This window comes from Artemia sp. Qi Xiang Cuo, chromosome 3 (assembly GCF_049724085.1).
Source record: "Artemia sp. Qi Xiang Cuo chromosome 3, ASM4972408v1, whole genome shotgun sequence".
Classification (NCBI taxonomy): domain Eukaryota; kingdom Metazoa; phylum Arthropoda; class Branchiopoda; order Anostraca; family Artemiidae; genus Artemia; species Artemia sp. Qi Xiang Cuo.
In genome coordinates, this window is record NC_142796.1 from 5,342,874 (window position 1) to 5,362,946 (window position 20,073).

At 33.7% G+C, this 20,073-nt stretch overlaps 1 protein-coding gene across 2 annotated transcripts in view; it reads right to left on the minus strand.

Annotated features, from left to right (window-relative positions):
* Cals (calsyntenin 1) overlaps window positions 1–20,073 on the minus strand; it is a 292,310-nt gene that overhangs the window by 199,170 nt on the left and 73,067 nt on the right. For both annotated transcript variants that reach the window (XM_089108431.1, XM_089108432.1), the window contains exons 5-6: window positions 13,511–13,866; window positions 4,946–5,137 (exon numbers count right to left, since the gene is read on the minus strand). In XM_089108431.1, coding sequence (XP_088964557.1) covers window positions 4,946–5,137; window positions 13,511–13,866 — 548 coding nt within the window. The remainder of the gene's footprint in view (window positions 1–4,945; window positions 5,138–13,510; window positions 13,867–20,073) is intronic.

Genomic DNA, 20,073 nt, shown 5'->3' on the forward strand with positions numbered 1-20,073 from the left:
TTTTGTCTCAATTATCTACTGCACATCATAAACCAGACATAGATCATTGAATTTCTGACCTTTCTTCCTATGCTAGTAAAAGCAAAATTTTTATAAGACTATATCATCTCATCAAAGACTCTCTTGTAACTCATGGTAAAGAATTTCGCTTGAACACGTTTACGCTCAGTGTAATTCTGAGCATCGATTCAAAGAGGGTTATTTTAGACAACTAGACCGTGAGTTTAAATTTTGCTTTCTTTTGCTTTTCTGTTTAATTTACAAAGGTCTAAAAATATAAGAGAGTTAGATTGAAAATTTATTCTAAAATGAAGACGGGAGAGCATGGTACCTATGGAAAGAGGGGGAGAGGAATTCATCATTAATTTGGAGATATTTTCATTATCGAGCTAAAAATTAGATGAACATGCCACTCGAGACCTTTTTCATGCTCTTTCAAAATATAACCGTCGTTTTACTCAGAAATTTAATTGATCCTTTAAGATGATACCTTCTTCTTATTTTCTAATATTTAGTTTGAGCCTTATTTTCTTTTACTCTACGTTTTGGGCATAATATATTAATCCTATAAACAAAATAATTGAATGCGTGATAGATTAAAGGGTACTTATGTATTAAACTGCCAAAACTTAAGTTTATGCTGTATAAAACTGGAGAACCAACCGGTTTTATCTGTCTGTATTAAGAAACAATTATCTTAATTTAAACACTTCAAATATCTATTTTAATTGTGTGTTTCCACCATAAACAAATATGACTCAACAATATTTAAATGTTTGTTGGGATGGGGGGTGACAAGTTCAAATTCCGCTCCGGGTGTCACAAGACCTTGCTACGCCACTGACTACTACCATAGACACACTGCAGCACCAAGCCGCCTGGGGCCAAAATAGCTACGCACACTCCTCCATCCCAATTTAATTAAAGACTCCCTGTTTATACCCTCCCAAGAAGTTCCCATTTCCCTTAAATCTTTCCATACGAAATCCTCACACATCGTTTGGGGAGACGGGAAGAATAACTACCTCGTCAGAATTAATTTCCAGGGGAAAAATTATAAATTCCCAACCTACGGAATTCTCTTTTTAAATACATTTTCTTTTGTAGATTAGTTTAGACTGATAGGTGAGACACAAATAAGTCATTTGCAACAATGAAATTTAGATTTTTTGCTGTTTTTTTTTTTTTTTTTTTTACTTTTTGGTTTAGCACTGAGGACGACTTGGCAGAGGTACTTGTCGAAATATTTGCTTGTTTTTCGTCTTCATGTTTTGCCACTGGCTGACAAAATCCTCGTTTTCTCACCCTTTTTTGATTTTATTTTTCATTTATTATTTCCTTTCCTCTCTTAGCTTCATATGCTTTCCATGTCTTTTCCACATTCTACCATATAATATTATGTGCCTTTACAACATCGGGATGGAAAACGGTGATCATCATCATTACATTGAATCCATCGAGTAATACTACTTACATGGCGAAGTATCAAAGGCCTTCGAAACTATTGTATGCACAATATTTAAAGACAGGTGAAGCCAGTGTAGGGTATATCTTTTACAAGAAAAAATTAACTTTGTTTAGATCTTAGCTGGAGGTCGAGTCTTCCAAACTCACATACTTGGTTTCAAACGGTTTATTAGGGCTAATTAGCTAAAACCCATATGCTTGAATGGAAACCCTTAAATGGCCAAAAAAAAATTACAAAAGTATTATCAAAAAGCGCTAAGCAAAAGGTGCTTCATTCTGGAATCGATAACATTTTATAGAAAGCATTTTGAGGTTAAGAAAGAGGAGTTGGCACCCAAGGAAGAAAGAGGAGTTGAATGGGTAGATAATGTATTTGACAATATACGACTCTCTAATCAGATTTTTTTTATCGAGGAGTTTCTCCACCCCTTGATGTACATCTCAGAGTACCATGCAGTACATCTTCGTCATGCAGCGCATCCTCGCCGGGTGTAGCATACTTCTGCCATGGACGGCCCACGCCACCTAGTGTTTAGGATTTTTGAAAGTGAGTAACCTCTGGGTATACTCGTTTTTCGGGTTGTAAAACTTGCTTTCATTCAGCTCGAATTCCAATTTCCGTGTCCATTTTGGATGATTAAAACTTTTGAAACAAGAGAAGAAAAAAAACATTTCTAAAAAAAAAACTTCAAAGGATTATGTAATTTTTACTATAGAAAAAATAATCTTTTCCAGATTCAACTTAAGTATGTTTCGTGGCATATCAAAAATGCACAAACTTTTCGTCCGATCGTCAAGGAGCTTTAAGATGTCGTTGAATACAGTTTAGCGAAAGTTTTAGGTACAAAATAACCCCCTCCCCTAAGGCTCTCTTATTACCTTTCACGCTTATTGAAATTAGAGACCCCCTGAACACAAAGATTTGGCAGTTGCTTTCGTTATCATTATTCACATTTCCTGGAGTTGAATGTATCCAACAGCGCCCGGCGATATAATCCTAGCCTGATTTTTCAAATAAGTTTTTTATTTAAAAATACGATCATTATTTTACACGTGGGGAAAATTTTCCAGTGGGAAACAGTGGGGGGATTTTCTACGGGGGAAATTTTTCCCGGAGAGGGATTTTTCAATTTTATCCAGAGGGGGAATTTTCCAGGAAGGAGAAATTTTCCGTGAATTTCCTTTCTTTTGAGATCTAAGCCACGCACAACGGGTAAGCTTTTTTCTATAAAAAGAGACTATATTCGTATATCAAGCCCATCTACTCTATAAACTGTTTTCAAAAATGATCATTTTTTGTATACACTCCAGAAAGTCAGTCTTATGAACGACTTCCAGAAGGGGAAATTAGAGCACCATATTACTTCACTTCTCCATTTCTGTTTCCTAGACATAAGGCAAAGCTTGTTCCATGGAAATATTGCCTAAAAGGTAATTATGCAAAAGGTTTTCTTGTGGAAAATAATACCACCTTTGTGTATTCTTGGTTCTGTTCCCTTTAGAGAACAGTGTCTTGAACCATGAACGATATATTTCTGCTTTAGAGATGAAGGATTAAATACACAATAGTAAATACTGTATCAGAGGCAGCGCTACAACGTCGCCTATGAAGCTCCAATGTTTTATTATCTAATATTTTTATTTTTTCCAGAGGCACTTCATATTGAAGGGGTGGTCGTATAAACTTCGGAGGGAGCTTTTTCGATTGGAAATCGGAAGTTCTAGTGCCCTTTTTAAGAGTCAAAAGTGATCGGATGGCAACTAGACCCCCCCCCCATGCCCCTTTTTCCCCAAATGCATCGGATAAAAATATAATCTAGCCTAACTTTTACCATCCTAGGTTGCATAAGACTGAAAAAGGTGACTCGCAAAGTGAATTGAGAAGAGAAAAGAGAAAAGGAGAGAAGAGAGAGAAGAGAAAAAGGAATATCGGACATTCACTGGAGAATGTCAACATTAAACAGATTAAGGACAATCATGGTAACATATACACAATATACACACGGCTATACATGCAATATATATACACAACTGCAGAGTTAATTTAAAAAGTCTTTTCTAGCTTCACCCGTCTACCGGGTTATATTTTTGAAAATTGCTTTTAATTTTCTTCTTTTCTTTTGCTGAAAAATACCGTGGAAAGACACAAGCAATATGCGAAAATAGAAGACTTTCGCTATTTTGAGAAGGTTCACTTTCCTCTTAGAAATATTTCAGCAATATGACAAATCTGGCTCCACCTTTGTGTATTCACGGTATTGTTCCCATAAGGGAATGATGTCTTGAACCATGAACAAGATATTTCAGCTTAGAGACGAGGGATTTATATACACCATTTTAAATGAAGAATTAATTTAGAAAGTGTTTTCTATTTTTACCCATTTACCGAGTGCATTTTTGAAAATTGTTTTGCATTTGTTAGTTTTTTGTTTTTTTTAGTTAAAAAACACGTTGGAAAAACCATCTGAAAATAGAAATACACAAAAGCCATACGAAGATAGAAAACTTTCACTATTTTGAGAAAGTTCAGAGTTTTTCTCTAAGAAAGATTTAAGCAATATGATGAATGTGGTTTAACTTTTGTGTATTCTTGGCATTGTTCCCTTTGGGAAATGGTGTCTTGAACGACGAACAAGATATTTCTGCTTAAGGGTGAGGATTTTACATACAATTTTAACAAAAAAATTAAATTAAAAAATATTTTAAAGTTTTATCCATTTAACGAGTTACATTTTTGAAATTTGCTTTTAATTTTCTTCTTTATATACTGAAAAAGACACTGGAAAGACACAAAAAAGTACAAGAAATAGAAAACTTTCACTATTTTTAGAATAGTTTAGATCCATCTCTTCAGAACAAAATGTTCCGTACAGCTTATTTTATACAGGGTCAGTTTCGATTCCCAAACACAGGGATTACGTAAGTTTTTTCAAAAGAATTCCATAGGGACAGGGGATATTATGGACTAACTGCTGGGAATACTTGTAATTGGAGATGAGAGTTTAAATATATACAAATTTAAATGAGGAATTATTTTAACAAGTGTTTTACAGCCTCATCTACCTACTGAGTCATGTTTTGAGAAATTTTTTTCTCAAATTTGAAAAATTTGAGCAATATCATAATTCTGGTTCAGTGAATGGTGAAAGAGGCCTAAAATAATATAGGCCTACAAATCTTGTCCTCTCAGTGCAAGATACATCTATAGGATCGAAAAATCGCATGTTCAGGGAACACAAACCTTAAACTGAAAAAAAAAACGATACACCCAAATTATGTATTAAAAAAATAACAAAAATTTTAAGTTTGATAACGCTCCTTTTCTTACGCAACGAAAAAAAAATATACGTAACCCGAAAATTCCCTTGTCAACTGAGTTCAGTTAAACAGTTCACGATTTAAAAATCATTCATAAAACAAGAAGAAACAAAAAATCTACGAACGCTGCATTTCAGATACAAATAAAACCAGGACTTACCACAAAGTTTCCTTTGGTCAGTGACAGAGTAAGTGTCCCTGTCACATTTTTTTCCAAGATGAGAGGCGGCAAGCGAAATCCTTGACTGAATATCCTTTGCAGTACAGGGAACATTACACAGATCAAATTTAGTATCAGGAAAAAGGGATTTTCTGCCACTCCCTGGGGAGTAACTGATCCTTTCCGGGACATCTACGAAAGAAGTAGATGAATGATAATATGAGACGGCCAATTTTTCAGGTGACAAATGTAGTTAAAAATAAGCCAAGAAAATATATACTTAGCATTCTAACTGTATATATGGTAAATCAAAAGGCAGTATGTTACAAATTATCTACTATACAGGAGAGCAAAAACATGAAAATGTATTTTGAATAAAAAAAAACATTTTTTTACCCGTCGGTCAAAGAACTATTGACCAGGCGGGTCTTTCTGGTCTATCAAGAGTTAATTGTTGGTAAAAGGCAGATGTCTTACAAATTTTAGAAAATTATAAAGGAGATCAAAAACTCCAGTTTCCAAACAGATCGATAAAGAAGAAAAAAGAACAAGAGAAGTGTTTGGAAAAAATCACAAACTCCTAAATATGGTATCTTAGAAACCAAAAGATAGACAAGAATGGAGTGAATCGATTGATAGAACTTTGACCAGCTTTGTCTTTCTGGTTTATCAAGAGTTAATTGTTTGTAAAAAGCAGTTTTGTTTCTTGAAATTTTAGAAGAGGTATATAAAGGAGATTAAAAGCTCCAATTTCAAAACAGTTAGACAAAGAAGAAAAAAGAAGAAGCGTTCGGAAAAACATAAACTCCTAAATATGGTATCTTAGACAGCCAAAAGGGATTGCACCGATAAAACTTGTTTTCTACACAGAATACAAACAGCATGAGTTTTCGAGAGATCCAGACCCTTTTCCTTCCAAGCAGTATGTTTTTTTTTGTTTGTTTTTTTGTTTTTTTTTTTTTTTTTTTTTAAGCCTTTCTATCATCCACTCAAAAGATTATAAGTAACTTCGAAGAGTGTAAACTGGCGTTAGTGCCGAACAAAAGGAAAAACACCAGCGCCGTCTAGCGTATGGCATTTCTTGACTTCTTGAAGTGTAATAACAATGCAAAATTAGCGCAGTAATACGTGTATGATCTTAGTTTCTGAAAAGAAACAATTACGAAGCTTAAAAAAAATGCAAAGAAACACAAAACAACATATAATTTTTTTTTTTTTTTTTTTTTACACTAACGCCACTTTCTACTCTTATGTCACTACACTTGTTTGATTCATTCTTCAATTTCAATAGGCCTATCGTTAATGGCGCTAGTTTTATGAGCTCATTTTTCAGTTCAACTGGTAACTATGGCTGTTTACTCATACATTGCAATGGTTTTTCTAAGTTATGGTGCTTTCACATCCCGCCGTAGAACCCAGTAGCGGTTTTAGGTCTCATAATTGGGAGGGGAGTTATGCTACGGGAGTGTAAAAAAATAAAATAAGAGAAATTTAATATAGGAAAAACTAAAAGGGGGCAATCCCCCCCTGTTCTGGCCTAGAACCGCCACTGGGAACCCTTCACAATAGCATGACCTAAGATTTTACGTATGTAATATAATGAGGGAATTTTGTCCGTAACAACAAGCATGCTCTGCATAAAATTTTAAGTTACGCAAGTTTATATTAAGATTAGTCAACAAAGTGCAACAGATGGAATTCTGTTGTTATGGACACTGTGTATAGAAGTTAAGGTGCAGCAGGACTTTAAGGTGAAGGGAGGGGTGACTCCGAGGAAAAGATCAAACGCCCAAAAAATACATTTTCGGACCAACAATTTTCCTAGAGGTGACCTTTGCAGTAACTCCAGAATACATTCTAACAAGACCACCTCTCGCTGTTTGCTGACATATTCGACAGAATTATCCTTTAAATTAATTAGGTTCAAATTGTAGTCACAAAAATCTCGAATTACTGCCTAATATGGTTTGAAATCGGGAAGTAAAGTTGTAACCGGAAAAAAAAAATTCTAAAAAAGAAATTCTCTGTCTTATAATATTCGATACTCCATGCATACAGCAAAGAAAACTCATTCCGGGCTATAATTTATTTGCGCTCGTCTTTTCCTTTTCTTTTCTTGTAGGAAGTTGAAGAATAGATTTGAGAGGGAGTCGGCGTTTACCCCTCAGCAGAACCACTCCACCACCCACGGAAAATTCCCATCCCCCTATATTCCCCTGGAGAATCCCAGATGTTCATTAGAAGGCGAACTGGAAGTTCTACTCTCCTGTTTAAGTCAGAGGCAATCCTATAGCGTCACCTATAGCGAAGAGCCATAGGGGTTTACTGTATTAATATTTGTTTATTCATTTTTTAAGCTTCTACACCGTGTTTATATCCAAAAGTTGAAAGAACGTGTAGTGTAAGTGAAAAAAGCATAGGGTATTAAATAACAATCTAAATAAAAGAACTAACTACTTTAGGGGGCATGTTTTTTTTGTTTGTTTTTTTTAATATAATTTAAAGAACATGTAGTCTAAATAAAAAAAAATATTGGGTATTATGCCCAAATAAAAAGAGCAATCTACTTTAACGGGCACCTCTTTTTTTAAATACAACTTAGTGACCATGTAGTATAACCAAAAAAAAAAAATTGTGCATTATACCGACACCAAAAGGTGCCTATTTTGTACTTTCTCTTTGGCTGCTCAATTTTGCGTGTGTGAGAATTTTCTCCAGGGGAGTATTTTACGGGGGTTATTTTTCAGTGAAGGTGGGTATTTTCAAGGTGGGATTTTATGGGGGGTATTTTCCGGGGGTTAAACGCCTAGACCCAGATTCGAGATTGATTTGACAGGCTTTGTACATAATGGATAAAAAAATCTACGCTAGTTTGATCATACTCTGTTTAATGTTAGAAGAATCTTTTTTTCTTTTTTTTTTGGTTTTTTTCCGAAATAGTGAAATTTTCATTGTTTTTTTTATTATTTTCATCATTTTTTATGACAAATAAAAAGACGATTTTTTCAGCAAGCCTTATAGCTGAAATCAAATTAATAATCCTATCAAGGAAACATTCAAATCCTAGATCAAATACATTTAGCAAATTTTTAGTATTATGCGATATTTTAAATATTTTCTTCACAATTTTCTTAAAATGCACTAAATAAGATCACTGTACTTTAGCAAGTTGTAATTAAAAACACAATCAGATATTATCAAACAATATTTGATTAATAATATCAACCTTTGACTGGCCTAAAATATTTTTCGCAATATTAGGAAAAGGAGGAATGATTGTATTATATTTAGGATATATTTGGGGATAGAAGATAATAGTTGAGGCATTATTTTAATATTTGGGAAAAGAAAAGGTGTTTAACACTCTGTAGTGAATGGGATTCAGATATAGTTTTGGTGATTAGGAAGGAGAGGGGTGAAGTCTAATGTCTCAATTTTGAGCTTACAGGCCAAATTTTACTGAATAGCCATCCAGCCTGAGTTTCAGGAGGAGTAATGCCCCTTCTCTTATTCTAACCATGGCTGGTATAAAACCTCCAATAATAATCAAAACAAAATATTATACATCTTTTTATCAGAGGGCATACATTTTTGCTCATTGAACATACCTACACGGGGGGGGGGGAGGAGAGAACTTTCTAAGTTTCTAAGAACTTTCTATATTCTTCACAAGTTTCCACCGTAGAAATAAAGTTGTGGCGGGTTATTGCTTTTACTCAAACCTCCGATGTGGTTATAAAAATCGCAAGAATACAAAGACAAAAAGCAGGAGCAAAATTAGCATAACTATACATAGTTATTTACACAACTATACACAGAGGTGATTCCCTCCGATTCACCGGTTCTCTCCCAGAAATTAAGGTACGGTTAATAAAAGCATGTCTTTCTTTTCCACTCCCAGAGGCAAATTTTCTGACCCCCCCCCCCCCCATCCCGAAAAAAAAATCCCAAGGTCCCAACCTACTCTACACCTGTGACGTTCGAGCGATTTCTCAAAACTTCTAGGCAAAAGTAGAGAAAAATGTATATCAGCATCTACATACGAATTTAAAGGGTTTCAGTTTTGCACAAGTATATTATTTTGAAACTAACTGGTTAGTTTGTTTTCCAAAGTGAAATTTAATATTGCATGCGAGACAGTGAGCACTCACAAGCCCGAAAACAAACAATAGAATATTATTTGGCTAGAAACCATAAAAGCTGACTCGTTAAGTTCTCTTGATAGTCCTTTTTTGGAACATGGCAATAAAATACTACTCAAACAAAGACTAGTTTATAATTGCACTTTTGATGGGAGCGGAGGCGGTGAACAAATTAGGATTAATAAAAACTTTTTTTATTTTAACTTATTTTAATTTTAACAACTTATTTTATTTAAATTAAAGAAGAAACTTATTATTTTAATAGTAATTTAGAAAAGCAACAAGTTAGTGATTTTTTTTCTTCTGTTGCTTTATTAAGGTTATCTTAATTAGTTCGACACTGTTTTAGAAAGTATTGTTATATTCCTCATGAAAATCGGTGGAACGGTTTCACCCCCCCCCCCCCCGCCTTTTTCATAAGAAAAATTGTCGCTTATCATTACTATTTGAAATTATTACTTATTTACTATTAGAAATTACTATTTGTCTATCAATAACAGAAAAATCTGATTCTAAATCCTGAGCAACAAAATAGTTTCTGCATGAATACCCCGCACATACGTCGACGCTTTTCCGGGAGCGCAAATAGCAGCTGATTCCTGTCCTGAGTTGGTACTAAAGATCAAGAAAAGCTGTTTTGTTGACCACGCAGTGAATTAATTGGGATTGACGAAAATTAATATTTTAGTAGTTATTTTGGAGAACCAATAAGTAAAAATGCTTTTCTTCATTTTCTGCGTTGTTAAGGTTATCTTAATTAGTTTAACACTGTTTTAAAATGTATTGTTATATTTACCATGATTGACGACGGGGCCCGTCGGCCTTAAAAAAATCTCCGCGTTAGGTTGGTCAAAGAGAACAATCTTCGGCAATCTGTCATCCTTCGTCCTCACAACTTGCCCTATCCATCTCAACCTTTCTTTCATTATAGCCCTAGAGAGCGGTATTGAACCACATTTTTCGTACAGCCTATTGTTTGAAATACGGTCAATCATCCGGGTACCCAGAACAATCCTTAAGCAATTTCTCTGGAATAAATCTAGCAAATCTTCATCTGCTTTTCGAAGCGCCTATGCTTAAGAGCCATATTTGAATACTGTCATCACTGTAGCTTCTAGTGTTATAATATTAGTTTGAAGATTTATATTTCCGTTCTTCGGAACTTTTTTTAATTGTGAAAAAACATCCTAAGCTTTGGGTATTCTACTTTTAACAATTTCACTGCTCCCACAGTCTTTATTGATAATACTACCAAAGTAAGTGAAGTTGCCAACTTGATCATTCTTTTCATCTCCCAACGTCACCTTTTCATCTTCACTTATTCCTAGCCTTAGTGACTTAGTCTTCTTAACATTAATTTTCAAACATATTCTAGCACCCTGAACTCGCAAAACCTCTAAAACTTCATTCATTTTGCTCACACTTTCTTCTAGGATGCTTAAATCAGCATAATCTAAGTCCAGGAGACTTTTTCCTCCCCATTTGATTCCGTTGTCTCCCACTGCCTTTCCTGTGCTCCTTAAAACAAAGTCCATCAAAATAATCCATACAAAGGGGGATAGAACACAACCCTGCTTAACTCCTGGTTTAATACAAAACCAGCTGCTAACCTTATTTCCTACCTTAACCGCAGCAGTGTTATTTTCATACATAGCGCTAATCACTTTAATGTATTTGTCTGGTATACCATACAAGGATAAAACCTTTACTAAAGCTCTTCTATCAACAGAATCGAACGTTTGCTCATAATCTATAAAACTGAGGACCAAAGGTGTTTGAAAACTCAGGCACTTCTCAATTATTAGCCTAAGAGTGAAAATTTGGTCGACACATCCTCTGCCTTTTCTAAAACCGCCCTGCTCTTCTCTTAAAACTTTGTCTACGGCATCTCTCAGTCTAAAAAGTATCATATTACTAAGTAATTTGCTACCTACAGAGACCAGACTAATGCCTCGATAATTACAACACTCACTTTTATCACCTTTCTTATAAAGTGGCTTAATTAAGGTTTTCCAAAAATCATTTAGTACTTCCCCTTTGTCAAAAATCATATTCATAATCTTCAGAGCCATAATCTAAGTCCAGCATAATCTAAAGTCCAGGAGACTTTTTCCTCCCCATTTGATTCCGTGGTCTCCCATTGCCTTTCCTGTGCTCCTTAATACAAAATCAATCAAAATAATCCATATAAAGGGAGATAGAACACAGCCCTGCTTAACTCCTGATTTAATACAAAACCAGCTGCTAACCTCATTTCCTACCTTAACCGCAGCAGTGTTATTCTCGTACATAACACTAATCACTTTAATGTATTTGTCTGGTATACCATACAAGGATAAAACCTTTGCTATAGCTCTTCTATCAACAGAATCGAACGCTTGCTCATAATCTATAAAACCAAAGGAGTTTGACAACTCAGGAACTTCTCAATTATTAACTTAGGAGTGAAAATTAGGTCGACGCATCCTCTACCTTTTCTAAAAACGGCACTGTTCTTCTCTTAAAACTTTGTTAACGGCATCTCTCAGTCTAAAAAGTATCATATTACTAAGTAATTTGCTACCTACAGAGACCAGAATAATGCCTCGATAATTACAACACTCACTTTTATCTCCTTTCTTATAAAGTGGCTTAATTAAGGTTTTCTAAAAATCATTTAGTACTTCCCCTTGTTCAAAAATCATATTCATAATCTTCAGAGCCACCATATTACTCAGAGCCACCATATTCAAGAAACTCATTTACCACCTATCAGCACCTGGGGCCTTATTATTTTTTAATCCTTTTAGTAATGTCATTAATTCTTCCTCACAAAATAAATCTTCCATTGATTGCATTTTTGAGATTTTGCTTAAAATATTATACTCTTTTAGGCGAATGTCTGATGCTCTATTTTTGCGGTGTTGCCGAGAAGCTGCTGAAAAATATCCAGATATAAAATTCGAAGAGAAGTATTTGGATATTGTCTGCTTAAATATGGTTCAGGTGGGTTTACTTGATTTAAGCAGTTTTGCTGATTCTGTTCTTTTCAAATTGGCCTTATTTTGCATTAGGAAGCAACTGTTGATGAGAAATAAGAGCAAAAGAGAATGGCAAATCCCCAAGAGGGGACTGGGACGGAATTATGACGGTAGCAAATATTTTTTTGCCAATTCCATCTTATTGCTAAACGTGGCTAGGGTCTAACATCCGTGTTTTTTTGTGTAAAACTTAAACCTGATGCTGCATTGATAAATGACACTATATTTTGGAAAATTGCTTATATTTGTTACAAACAACTCGTCATCAGAAAGGGAGGAAGGTTTTTTTTTCAATACACTTGTGAGAAAAAACCCTGGGATGATGGGACATGAAAATGATGATTTTCAGAGGTTTAGGTCCCTTCTGATTCCTCGAACCATGAAACATTCAAGCCTGCTAGCAGTCAGCGAACTATCTAATATTTTGGGACAAAGTCTTCTTGACTGTGTATACCTGCTTGCCAAATTTCGAGAGAATTTCAAGCATTTCTGATTCTAGAGTTACATCACCGACAAGCAACTACTGATTTGCCCCTGGCAAATCAATAGAATGTTTCAAGGCCCATGTATGGGTTGCCATTCTATAGTCCGTTGCCTGTTGGCTCGGTAGCTTAAGAGTCTTGCATCTAGGCTCAAAGCTCTCCCTCCAGTGGATGAGTATATTTTTTTTATTAAATATATATATATATATATATATATATATATATATATATATATATATATATATATATATATATATATATATATATATATATATATATATATATATATATATATATATATGTATATATATATATGTATATATATATTTTTTTTATTAAAATATATTTTTATTAAATATTAATATATTTTTATTAAATATTAATTTTTTTTATTAAATATTAATTTTTTTATTAAATATTAATTTTTTATTAAATATTTTATTTTTTATTATATTTTTTTATTAGATCCCATTAAAACTGGGTCGTATGATTGCTAGCATAAGAATTAAATTAAAAACCCATAAGTATTCCCCTAGAAAAAAATTCTCTTACTTTTTCGATTTTCTTTTCAATTTTTTAATGAAGATACTAAAAATGAAATTTTAAGAATCTAGAAGGAGGATTTTGTAATGAAAAATAAAAAGCAAAAGTTATTAGCCTTTCTATCCCCCACCCTCTAAATGGAAACCCTGGAAGAGAGGGGGAGGAATAGCTGCTTAAAATGCTGATCCATTTTGCCAAAAAATTTCCATTCGTGCGTTACGTAAGGCTTTACCCTACGTAAGCCCTTTACCCTTTACGTACATTTACCCTTTACGTACATTCCCTAGTTTAGGGAATGTACCTAAGGAAGTTTTCAATCATCTTCAGGTTTATACATGACATGAATATAATCCCAAGAATTAATTTGATAAATCTTACCTTGCCAACCGAGCTTGCACACTCGATTTACTTTAACAGTAACTAAAACCGGATCTGACACCTTCATACCACAATCATAGGCTACCACTTTCAACACGTAATTATGGCTATCTCCATGGCTCAGTGGTATTGTAGTCCTGATAATACCTTCATCATCAATGGCAAATGGCTCCTCCTCATTCAAAATGGCGTATTTGCAGATATCACTGAATTTTTCAGAGCAGTCCTCATCTTCTGCTTCTACTTGTATAACGCTTTCATAAAGACGCCCTTCGTCTACTTCTGCTATATATGCAGGGGCAGTGAATTTTGGTGAGAATTCATTTACATCCGTAACAGTGATATGTACAGTGGCACTAAAATAGAAATGAAAAGATAAATAACGGTGTGAATAAAACTTCAGGGTGAAAAAATGTACTTTAATTTCATTGGTTTACATTTGTGATGGATTTTAATAAGCCAATCACATCACTCTTTATTCTAAGAGACAAAATGGCTCCGCCTTTTTAAAAAAGGCTTAACTTTACTTAGTGACAAATCTAGAATCAAAAGAAAAGACAAAATCAGAAGAAACAAACAAACAATCTAGATTCAAAAGAAAAAACAAAATCAGAAGAAACAAACAAATTTCAACACATAACTGTCTTTCTGATCCCCGATTGGTTCTTTAGCGAGATTAATTTAAAAAACTTTTTCCACAAGAGGTTTTTCAAAGAAAATCAGAGCTCAATTATTCCAAAAATGAGCAGAAGTAAATCCAAACAATCTTCCAAGCGTAAACTACCACAAATCACCATCAATAAATAATGAGACCCAAAACGAACAGAAATTACAATAAATACACGAATCAAACTCAAAACGAGCAAAAATTGACAAGAGTAGGGCTGACAACCCACATGCCTTCTTAACACCAGAACATAATTTCCACTCTAATGAAAAAAAATGACCGTGGATTGTCAGTTTAATATACATTTCTTAAAAGTTTTGGGAATTTTTTATTTATTAAAGTAAAAAAGTGAAAAACGTTTTAAAATGTTTTTGTTTCCAATGAAGTGCAAATTATATTCTAATCTTGAGAAGGCCGGGGGGTTGTCAGTCCTACTCATGTTAATTTTTGTTCACAAAAAAAATACATTGTGCCAACATCGCTCTTTACTTAGTCAGCGCTGTGGCGCTGTCAATAAACTGTTAAGATAGTAAAAAAAGCTAAAAGTTTTGAACCACATCATTTTTTTTACAGGTAAACTCTCCGTTTCTCTGTTGTAAAAATGAAAAGTCATTTATATCTGTAGCAATAGTATATGTGATTACAAAAAATAGAATGGGGTAACATAAAGAAGCTTTATGAGAGGAGTCAAGGAAATATCGGAAAAGAAACATGGAATCCCCCATTTAATGACAAAGAAAAACACCAAGGGGATATGAGACTTGGGAGAGGGAACAGAGAATAATCAAAGATATTTTTGTCTCAGATGTTCGCTGTAATTTTGGAACTTAAAGCCCCTGAGGCTTATAATCTATTCACGGTGAATTAGCAAAGTGAATCGAAGGAAACTAAATGTGTCAGGGTCAACAAAATAGGGTATTGGCAACAGATCAAGTTGAAACTTCTTGAGGTATTGGGAGGGTCAAGTAGAGCTGAAAGTTTGACTTGGGGGAGGGTTTGGAGGCAAATATAAGGAAACAATGCGCGTACAGGCTACCAAAATAGCATATCTTCAATGTATCGGGAACGGCTTGGAGGATGAAACTTTCAGTTATTACCGGAATAGGACTTTGACTGTCCTGTTTAGGTAGGGGGTGTGGATGAAAACTTTGTCTCCTACCCACCTAAAAATTTCCGCACAATATGCTTCAATGGGAATTAGAATCCATTCATGTCTACGCAGCGATGTAAATCAAAAGACAATACGCAGGGCGAGGTTATCAATTAGTGTTAAGATGGCAAAGTGGATCGTAAATCCTGAATTGGGATGAGGAGGCAGCATAAACAATGTTTATGTCCGGTCCTTCTTAACGTTTTTGTTCTATATGACCTATGGGACCTATACTCTACTTAGAATAAAATAGCAAAGAATATAAAATAACGTTGTGTTGCCATGTGATAAACACGGTATATCTGAAATATTATGGAAAAGGCTATGAGGGTCAAATTAAAGCTTTCAGTGAGTATTAGAAGGGGAAGTGGACCTGAAATCTTGAATTTAGGGGAGGGAAAGGGAGTAAAGATCTTGGTCTCTAATCTATTTGAAGTTATTGACACTACAATCCCCTGTTTAACTAGAATTTATTCCCGGTGAAGTGGCTGGCAATGCATTCTGAAAGAAACTTGTCTGTTCTCAGGTTATAAAAAATGGCGTATCCCCGTTATTTCAGGAACAGTAAAAAGAATATATTACTACAAAAATATTAGACATACATTTATACATATTTAAAAACAAAATACATTTAAATATTTGCTGATTTCTAATTAAAACATTTAAAAAACAAGATCACTGAGACTTCTAGGAATGAACATCATTATACATTAAACCAGTCTATATTCATTAGTTATTTCCAGTAATCTAGATTAATATGCTGAACCTTTTCTTTTTCTTTTTTTTGTCGATGTTTGAACAAATAGAAACAAAACTTAAAAAAAAATATATTAATAAAACGGAAATAGCACACAAGCCGCTTAGACGGTTTGATAGGGAGGGGGGCACCACTCTTATATATAAAACTTGATTGATTTATAAGACGTGGTATCATTTTTCTGTCGTGTTGTTGATTTTACGGCAAAAAAGATGCTCGAAACACAAATTGTTTTCAGCAAAACACAAATGGCACTCTGGCGGTTAGTAGTTTTAAGGGGGCGGTAGCCCTACCACTACTTGTGGCAATTTCTGTTGGTTTTAAGTTTAACTAGTTCATTCATTTTCATTTCTGTTCGTTTTAGGTTTCATTTATTTATTGATAACGGTTTCCGTTCGTTCCCAGTTTGAATTATTATGTGGCTCTTAGGTTTAGAAAAGTTTTTTTTAGAATTTTCTTTGAAAAACTTTTTTTTGGAAGCGATTTTTGTATGTTCATTACGAAACAAACTCTTGTGCCTTAGGATAAAGTTATGCTTCTTCTTTTATAAGAAGAAGCTTTTCGTTGCTTTAAAAATTCGACAGAAAAGAGTTTACGTCCTTTTACTGGTACAAAATTTGACACAGCAACAGCGGGTAAAAAAAGGCGGGGTTATTTGGCTGATCTTTCTGACAAACGCTTAATGAATGCGATTGGCTTTCGAAAATTTTCACAAAAATAGACCAATGGAGTTTGTATACTTTTAAGCATGAAAGCACTTTCTAGCTTTTTATATAGTACAGCAATCTCAATTTTTCTCCTTAATTAAGTTTACAAAAAGTCCCACTAGAAGCTTTCTGCAACCAAATTCTAAGAAAAAACATAGCCTCCTATACAAGCCACCACTTGAAAATGGATTCCAATTTTGGTGAACACAAATTGAATCCAGAGAAAAGGGTAAACAAGGTTTCAATTTTTCAAAGCAATATACTTCAAAGGATCCAAAATCATTAATATCCTTGAACAAGACTGACAAGAGAAAATGGGACAATACAAGTCGATATTTGCCCGTCTACCTTTCATGGCCTGAGCAAATAAGAAAACAAGAGAAAATCAATCATCCAAATTGGGGGCTATCATTTCCAAATTATACTCAACATAAATTACCGGATAATAGCCTGGTTTTCCTCTTGTTTAACTTTTACTGATCACTGGACACCCTTTCATGCCAAATTAAATAAGGAAACTGTAAAATGCTATGTTGAATGCAATCTTAAGAAGGTTTTAGATATAATTCTTCCCCCCCCTCCTCCAAGGCGCTCCCCATCTTTCGAATACTTATGGCACAGAAAACACATAATTAACAATTGTTTCCGTTCACATTTTTTCATTTTTTGGATATTAATTTTCCAACAATGCCCAACGTGCCAGATAACAATCCTAACTCAATTTTTAAAATACTTTAGAATTGAAAAACACGATCGTCATTTAACATAATGGAGAAAATTCTCCAATAGGGAATTGTCTGGGGGAGGGGTAGGGAATTTGCTAATTTTCCAGGGAGGGGGGGGAATTCTTCGAGGCCAATTATCTGCGGGGAGAAATTTTCAGGGCGGGGATTTTCCTTGAAATTATTTCTTTTGAGATCGTAGCAACGCGAGGGGGGAAATCAATCATCCGAATTCTCATTCCAAAGACCATAAGCTATTATTGCCAAATTAAATTCAAAATAAAATATCGGATAATGGCCCATTTTTCTCCTGTTTAGCTTTTATTTATCCCTGGAATCTGTTTTAGTTCAAATTAAATTCGGAAATCATTTTCTTTTCAACAATATTACAAACACAAACTACAATAAAATCAATCTTCCAAATTTTTGCTCCAAGATTGTGAGCTATTATTTGCACATTAACTTCAAAATGAGATCCTAATAATTTAGATACTAATATATAATATATACTAATATATAATAAAAATTTTCCTCCTGCCTAACCTTTATTGATCCCTGGATCCTGTTTCACTTCAAATCAAATATGAAAATTATTTTTATTTCTACATTGCTGCAAATAAAATACACAATGAAATTATTATACAAATTCTTACAGCAAGACTGTCAGCTAATATTGCCAAATTAGATCAAAAATAAATAACCAAATAATGACTCTGTTTTTTTCCTTTTCAAGTTTTACTGATCCCTGGATTTTGTTTCCGTTCAAATTAAATACGGAAATTCTTTTCTTTTCTACAATTCTGCAAATAAAAACTACAAGCTTGCTCCAAGATTAAGAGCTATTATTGTAAATTAATTTCAAAATAACATATCAGATAAGGATCCAGTATAAAAAAGACGTTAAACATTTAATCTCTTTGCACTAATTATAAAAAACAATTATTAAAATACTTATTAGCCATTCACTAACTATAGTCGAAAAAAAATCGATTTACATATTTAATTGAATTTACGATGATCCGGTAGTTTAATATGGTAATAATAACTTATAGTTTTTGAGCAAACATTTTGATTATTGATTTTATATTTTATTTGTAGTATTGCACAAAAGAAAGGAATTTCCACATTTGATTTGGTCTGAAAGAGGATTCATAAAATGAAAGAGGATCAATAAAACTTAAACAGGGGAAGAAATGGGTCATCATCTGATAAATGATCTACTAATCCTACTATTTAGGTTTTATTGATCACTGAATCCTCTTTCAGAACAAATCAAATATCTAAATCATTTTTTTTTCCGACTAAAATATTTCCGGAGAACAACCGCTTCCCTTTTTCAGTGCTATAAGAGAAATGAAATGAAAAGGAAATGCAAAAATGCAAATGAAACTGCTCGGATAAAACCAAACTGACAAAACCAAACAACGCGGTTATCGCCAGTTGGCGAGGGTCATGATGCCCCGTGTTGCCTGTCCTATCTCTGTGCCGGTACATCCGTGAATGGAATGTTTTATTCTGCATACGAAAAGGTTATCACAATAGAAGGGGCACTATTACCCCCCCCCCCCCATCACCAATGATAAAGGCGTAGACCAAATATTCCCGGAAATCAAGCGGGATTAGATATGAATTTCTACATCCACCTCCCTCCGTAGAACTTATTCTATATTTACACGAAGGCTCAATGACAGTTCGGATGTTTTGGGATTAAATGAACATAATTAGTAATATTTAAATTTTATAATTAGCGCAAGAGATTACACGTTAAACGCCTTTTGTATTTGGATATAATTTCTTTGGTGAATAGGATATAAATTCATAAATGATAAATAACAATATAGCCTAAGCTTATTAAAAGTCAATGCGCGAGTTATGCAGGTTTATGCAAACAAGGCCATACAGTAGAATCTGCAAAAATTCAAATCACAATATAATCACAATATATATATATATATATATATATATATATATATATATATATATATATATATATATATATATATATATATATATATATATATATATATATATATATATATATATATATATTTTTGTATTTATTTTTGTTCTTTTATTTTGCCATGGCCCGAAAAGGCTTTTGTTGCAATAAATATCTATCTATCTATAGTAACGAGTGTACTCGCCTCTCCCGGCAAATAGGCTACAACAACATCAATAAAACATGAACCTATATTATGCTCATCTCCTTACAACATCATTATCATCCATATAAATTTTGTTTTCTCATTATAAACCTAACAAGATTATAAATTGAAGTGTTCTATAATACATATCACAAAAAATAACATAAAGAATAATCCCCCCCCCCCAAAAAAAATAATGTTGCTCTCCTTTCTTTACCACTTCATTTGCATATTTACAAACCTTGATGATTAGCCTTTAGAGGACCCCGGGAGCTCAAGGGTATCACTTCAAAAAAATTACTTCTTAAATCAGATAGCTGCTGATTTCTTTTAATGAAAGATGGAAGAAAAAGTCGTTTTTATTAAAAACACAAAAAGGGTATTTTTCAAAAGCTGGTGGCGGGGACAAAAATCTG